Source organism: Theropithecus gelada, chromosome 16 (assembly GCF_003255815.1).
Source record: "Theropithecus gelada isolate Dixy chromosome 16, Tgel_1.0, whole genome shotgun sequence".
NCBI classification, from domain to species: domain Eukaryota; kingdom Metazoa; phylum Chordata; class Mammalia; order Primates; family Cercopithecidae; genus Theropithecus; species Theropithecus gelada.
Window position 1 is genome coordinate 31,827,621 of NC_037684.1, and position 6,569 is coordinate 31,834,189.

Sequence of the window (6,569 nt, forward strand, 5' to 3'; positions counted from 1 at the left end):
CTGCAAAATTCTCACCTACCCCGGCAGTAGTTATGTGCTTGGTCACATACATCCTGTTGGAGTTTATTTGGGAAAATAATAAACAACAGCATTCTTCTGATAGTGAAAGGCATCCCAAGGCATCATTATGCTTTGGGAAAATCTGTGTTGTTACCCACTCTGACCAAGGTCTTGCTATGGTGAATCCGAATGTGTCTTCCACAGGGAAGCAGTTGTAGTTTTTTTTTCTCCCTCTAGATGGCAGAGTTCCCTCTGGAGCCAATGCTATGCAAAATGCTCATCATGTCTGTGCATCTGGGCTGCAGTGAGGAAATGCTGACCATTGTATCCATGTTGTCTGTGCAGAACGTCTTCTATAGGCCCAAGGTAGGAAGTTCAGATCCAGTTTAGATGGGGGTGCTGTGAAGTTGGGGTAGTTGGCCTGTTACCATTCCAATGCTTGATGTGGACTTTTTTTTTTTTTTTTTTTGATGGAGTCTCACTCTGTTGCCCAGGCTGGAGTGCAGTGGAATGATCTTGCAATCTCTACCTCCCGGGTTCAAGCGATTCTCCTGCCTCAGCCTCCAGAGCAGCTGGGATTACAGGCGTGCGCCACCATGCCCTGCTAATTTTTATATTTTTAGTAAGAGACAGGATTGTACCATGTTGGCCAGGCTGGTCTCAAATTCCCGGCCTCAAGTGATTCTCTTGCCCCAGCCTCCCAAAGTGCTGGGATTACAGGCCTGAGCCATCATGCCTAGCCTGATGTGGACACTTTTGATAGGGTCTTGTAAGCCTCCCTAGAATTGCTCCATGTTCAGTTAGTAGCTGTTGAATCAGAAATGTTCCTCTGTCCCACTGCTTGGCAGGATAAACAAGCCCTTGCAGATCAGAAGAAGGCCAAATTCCACCAGACTGAAGGGGACCACCTCACCCTGCTAGCTGTGTACAACTCCTGGAAGAACAACAAGTTCTCCAACCCATGGTGCTATGAGAACTTTATCCAGGCTCGTTCCCTGCGCCGGGCCCAGGACATTCGCAAGCAGATGTTAGGCATAATGGACAGGTAAGCCAGAATCTGATGACACTCCATGTTTGAGTTGAACCACTTTGAGTATCATGTCCATTCATCTCTGTGTGTACCTGTAAAGCTATAGGCACCTTTTCTCTTGGTCCTCACATAACCCTTTTCCTCCAGCTTTTCCATCTTTGTTATATTCCTTCTCCCCAAGCAAGGGTATGGCTGAGAATTACCTCAGAAAGTTCCTAAGAGGAAGATTATTTGTTAGTTGTTGAAAAAATGCTTTTTGTTTGCAACCCTCTGGAACATTATTACTGTGGAATTGAATACCTGTATAAACAAAGTACCCGTCTCTGAGTGCCTCCATCTGCCCACTGTGTAGAACTGCCTCTGTAGTACACTTAGGGTTGGAAGAAAAGTCCTGGTAACTACTCTGGGCACCCCAAGATGGGCGTATTGGGCACCGTCATTGTGGAAAATAGACCTGTGAAAGCCGAGTGGCCTCACATCTTTTGTCCCATCTTGATAGACACAAACTGGATGTTGTTTCCTGTGGCAAGTCCACAGTCCGAGTGCAGAAGGCCATCTGCAGTGGGTTCTTCCGTAATGCTGCCAAGAAAGACCCGCAGGAGGGTTACCGAACACTGATCGACCAGCAGGTGGTCTATATCCATCCTTCCAGTGCTCTCTTCAACAGACAGCCAGAATGGTAGGTGGACATGTCCCAGGGTCTAGGGGCTTTTCTGGGCAGAGAAAAACCTGTAAATCTCCTGGTATTTTGTGATTATGTCTTCACTGCTCCCAGTATGTCCTAGTATAACATTGCTTGCCTTTCTAGAGCAGCAGAAACCTGAATTAGGCACAGTGTATCAAACCCTGTGAGAGAATTAAAATCATAGGGGTGAGACCTAGTTGAAAAAAAAATTGTGGTTTAAAAAAACTACCTAGTGGCCAGGCACAGTGGCTCACACCTGTAATCCCAGCACTTTGGGAGGCTGAGGTGGGCCGATCAGCTGAGGTCGGGAGTTCGAGACCAGCCTGACCAACATGGAGAAACCGTATCTCTACTAAAAATACAAAATTAGCTAGCTGTGGTGGTGCCTGCCTGTAATCCTAGCTACTCGGGAGACTGAGACAGGACAATTCCTTGAACCCGGGAGGCGGAGGCTGCAGTGAGCCATTGCACTCCAGCCTGGGCAATGAGAGCAGAATTCCATCTCAAAAAAAAAAAAAAAAAAAAAAAACTACCTAGTGGCCAGACGCAGTGGCTCACATCTGTAATCCCAACACTTTGGGAGGCCAAGGCGGGTGGATCACCAGAGGTCAGGAGTTCCAGGCCAACCTGACCAACATAGTGAAACCCTGTCTCTACTAAAAATACAAAAATTAGCCAGGCGTGGTGGAAGGCACCTGTAATCCCAGCTACTTGGGAGGCTGAGACATGAGAATAGCTTGAACCCAGGAGGCGGAGGTTGCAGTGAGCCGAGATCACACCATTGCACTCCAGCCTGGGAGACAGAACGAGATTCCATCTAAAAAAAAAAAAAAAAAAAAGAAAAAAGAAACAACTACCTAGTGATGTAGTTTTAAAAAAAAATTGTTTTAAAGTAGCATTTTTTAAAAATTGGACTCTATCTAGAACCCTAATATAAAACTGATTTAAAACCACCATGTTATCACAGTAGAAGGGTTAGAAATGTGGCTCCTTGCATGTTTGGCCTTCTCCATCCCTTGTGGCAGTGTGAGGCCCCTCTTCAGAGCCCTAGAATTCTGTGGAAACATTCTAATAAACAACCCTCACATTTTATAGAGCAAGAAACAGATTAGAGAAGGGATGTGATTGGCTGCATGTCACTTAACTGGTTAAGAGCCAGAGCCAGGACTAGAACACATTCGCCTGAGACCTTTCTTGTGGTTAGAGGTGTGCAGGTGCTTCAGTATTGGGGTGTGGCTGTCATAAACAGACTGCAGTCTTGTAGGGGTCAGACAGGAGAGGTAAGAGGATAAAATGTAAGCGCTGCTGAGGCCTACTAGGGACCAGGTCGACTGTAGAGTGGGGCCTATATCCAGAGGCTTGAGTCCTATCTCTGTCCCTCTTCAGGGTGGTGTACCATGAGCTGGTGCTGACCACCAAGGAATACATGCGTGAAGTTACCACCATCGACCCTCGGTGGCTTGTGGAGTTTGCTCCAGCCTTCTTCAAGGTCTCAGACCCAACTAAGCTAAGCAAACAGAAGAAGCAACAGCGTCTTGAACCCTTGTACAACCGCTATGAGGAACCCAACGCCTGGAGAATATCCCGGGCCTTCCGACGGCGCTGAAAGGCGAGCTTGTTCATTTGCCTCTCCAGCAGCAGTAACCCGGGGCTTGGACTTATTCTCACTGATGACAGGCTGGTCCTGAGGATACAACTGTCCTGTGACTGACTGTCTTAACTGAGCATTTTCTCAACTTGACTCATTTCTTCCCTGCTGGTAAAATAGAAACAGGGATTTAAGCCTGGCTTTCACAAGAGCCTCCAGCCCCCATCACCCCAAGTCCTTGGGGCCAGTTGGGAGCTCATATCTAACACAGAAACACATTGCATCAACTTCAAGAAAGGGACAATTTGTGTAGCCCCAGGATGGGAAAGAGGAGTGGGTGAGCATCTTGTGCAGGGACACGGTGAGGGCCCTGATGCCCCAGCTAACAGGAGCTACTGTGCTCATCTGAAGTGTTTGCCCCACTTCCCACCCCCTCTCCAGCCCCTGTACTTTGGCTTGACCTCCTGGAAATATTTATTTTCTTAAGGAAACAAAAATGGTTTTCTGTGACTGTTCCTTTTAGCTGAAAGGTTAGGATATTGGCCTGGGCTCAGGGTGAGGGAGATTTAGTATCTGTGCTCTGGTGCACACGATGAGAGTCCCCTGAATCCCCTAAAACCAGAGCACAGGGCCTCTTTGCGCCCAGAACATACAGCCCAGACCTCCAGCCTTGTCTTTCAGCATCAGCACTAGCTGGGCCATGCTGGGGGATCGCCCCATGATTAACCATGTCCTCTCCACAGAGCACTTCAGTCTGGAGTCCTGAGTGGTTACAGATGGCACATATTAAATGCAGAAGGTTTCCCCTTGCTCCCTCCACCTCCTACCACATTCACAATGTGCAGCATGTCCCATTTGCTTTTGAAACATACTAAGTAACAACACAGCTTTTATTTTATTTTGTTTTTATTTTTCTCCCCTGAGGTCCTGGATGGACTTTAACAAAGGGATTTTATGGTCAAAGCCTCCCTTTCCCCACCCCAAACAGAAAACAAACATAACACCTCTCCTCTCGGCTGGCTTGTGCTGCCCAGTATCTGTGCTCCAGGGTTGGTTCTTGGTGGTTTTTTCCTAGCACTTGGTTGGGGAATGGCCACCTCCTTGTACTCCCCTCACAGCTCCTGAGGAGGCTTTTTTTTTTTTTTTTTTTTTTTTTTTTTGCTTGCCATAGAGATGGGTTCCCACTATGCTGCCCAGGCTGCTCTCCAATTCCTGGCCTCAAGCAATCCTCCTGCCTCTGCCTCCCAAAGCGCTGGGATTACAGTCGAGAGCCACTGTCCTCGGCACTGAGGAGGCTCCTTACCTGGCGGAACATCAGGCAGGTCTTGCCAGGCCAGGTTGCAGAACTTGTGGAAAGCTGGTCTGGATGTAGTGCTTGTAGAGAAGCCTCTGGGAGATTGGGCACATCCGTTATGGTGCTGCTTCTCCCATCCTTATGTTATTAGTAAGTTCTGAAGTGATGTAAATGCTAGAACTACTATAGAACTGTATGCCAGACACTAAAAGAGACTATACAACATTCCAGGATATAAAGGAATGTATGTTGTCACTGGGCAGCAAACCACACCCTAAAGACACAATTCAGAAAAAGTCCAGGGAGAGGAATATAGGCCAGGCAATCTGCTGACTGCAGATCCCTGCCCCTTCATTAAGCTGAGTGAGTGCCTCCTGATTCTGTCTGAGTATGCGCCTTCGTAAGCCCAGGCCAACAATCAAGGGGCAGGGCATTGTTGTTTGTTAACTTTGAAGGCCTTCTGGGGAGAGACAGTGCAGGAACTTCAAATGAAACCAAAGGGGAAACGGGGACTGGGCACCCACCTCCCCAATCTTGTTTTGTTTTTGTTTTTGTTGAGACAGGGTCTTGCCATGTCGCCCAGGCTGGCATCAAACTCCTGGGCCCAAGTGATCTTCCTGCCTCATCCTCCTGAGTAGCTGGGACTACAGGTGCATGCCACCACACTTATCTCCCAGTCCTAATTCCAGCCTAAATTTTCCCCATTCAGAAACACTCCTGGATATGGTGGCCCAGCCTGTCCTGACTGAGTGCCCAGCACTGACAATGTTGGCACCTGGGGAGGGAGGTTTGGGTTTTAAGCTGAGGTTGAAAAGGGATGTTGAATGGGCCAAGGATAAGGGACAGCAGGGTTGGTTATCTTTCTGGCTCAGGTGAGGAAAAAGGATCCCCATTCTGTGGGTGTTCCTTGACCATCTCTACCCTAGAGCTGAGGTCACTTCTCTGCTATGACAACATAGCTGGGTTCTGACCTTTTGACCATCAGGAGAGCAATGGCGGCAGCTGAGCTGAGCCTGATCTGAGGGAGGGGGTGGGGTCCTGTCCAGATGCAGAAGGGGAGCTTGCCTGCTACTCTCACACAATGGAGTCTTTGTTTCTCTTCCTTGAACCAGTATTTCCCAAGATTGAGTGACAGCCCAGGAGAGGATATGGGTCTCATGCAGAGACCTGGGATCTTCTTGGCCATTAAAGTGTATTATTCACCCTGACCCAGCGGGAACCAAGCTCAGGAGTTGCCTGCCTCTGCACACGTGCTGAGCGTGCTGTTGTGTATATGGGAGGACCGTCCCTATGGGGCATGTGTGAGCTCCGCTGCTGGGTCAGGCTTCTCGGTCCAGGTTTACTTCGTCCCGCCTGGATGTGATTTGGCTTTGACTGTCTCTCCTGCAGCCCAAAGCACTTCCCGTGGTTGCTGTAGCTGTCTCATTGGAGCAGTGTCTCTCCAAGTTTGAGGATTTGAACAAAGAACTGGGACTGGTGACTTGTTAATGAACAGTTCAGAGGGCAGAGAGCAATCATCTCAGCTTGTGGAGGCCTTTCTTTCCCTGGATGCTGCTTCTCAGCTATATCAATCTCTCTTCATGTGTGTACTTGGCCCTCTGGGTTTCCACCTGACTTTTATACCTTCCCACCAAGATAGCTTGGCTTTAATGTGGAATTAAATTATATATTTTTAAAACTTGATTTAAAAAATTTGTTTCTTGCACTAAATTGTGTCAGTACATTGATGTTTTGTGTTTCTAGGAAGAAGTAATGTTGCCTTTTATTTGTGGGTAGTGGTCAAGGGGCATCCCTTCCTGCAATGGATCATCTCAGGTTGGTGCTAGGCCAAGGCTGCTGGCAGTTCAGGCATGAACAGAGTTGGGCTGGCCCAATCTCAGCACAGCTGCAGTTTCTATTTAACAGGAGAGCACCTGTTTTTACCTGAGCGTGTCTCCTGGGCAGCGGTTTACATAGGAGCTGGCTCTAGAAC

The 6,569-nt window shown here is 48.1% G+C and overlaps 1 protein-coding gene across 9 annotated transcripts in view; it reads left to right on the forward strand.

Moving 5' to 3' along the window:
* The window catches only part of DHX8 (DEAH-box helicase 8), a 44,193-nt gene extending 37,886 nt beyond the window's left edge, over positions 1-6,307 (forward strand). For 5 of the 9 annotated variants that reach the window (XM_025361433.1, XM_025361426.1, XM_025361432.1 and 2 more), the window contains 4 exons: positions 238-366; positions 849-1,045; positions 1,530-1,709; positions 3,102-6,280. In XM_025361433.1, the coding sequence (XP_025217218.1) occupies positions 238-366; positions 849-1,045; positions 1,530-1,709; positions 3,102-3,321 (726 nt within the window). In that variant the 3' untranslated portion in view covers positions 3,322-6,280. Of the gene's footprint in view, positions 1-237; positions 367-848; positions 1,046-1,529; positions 1,710-3,101 lie in introns of all 9 variants that reach the window. The other 4 variants (XR_003116161.1, XM_025361431.1, XM_025361429.1 and 1 more) reach the window with 4 other exon arrangements.
* The last annotated feature ends 262 nt before the right edge of the window (positions 6,308-6,569 follow it).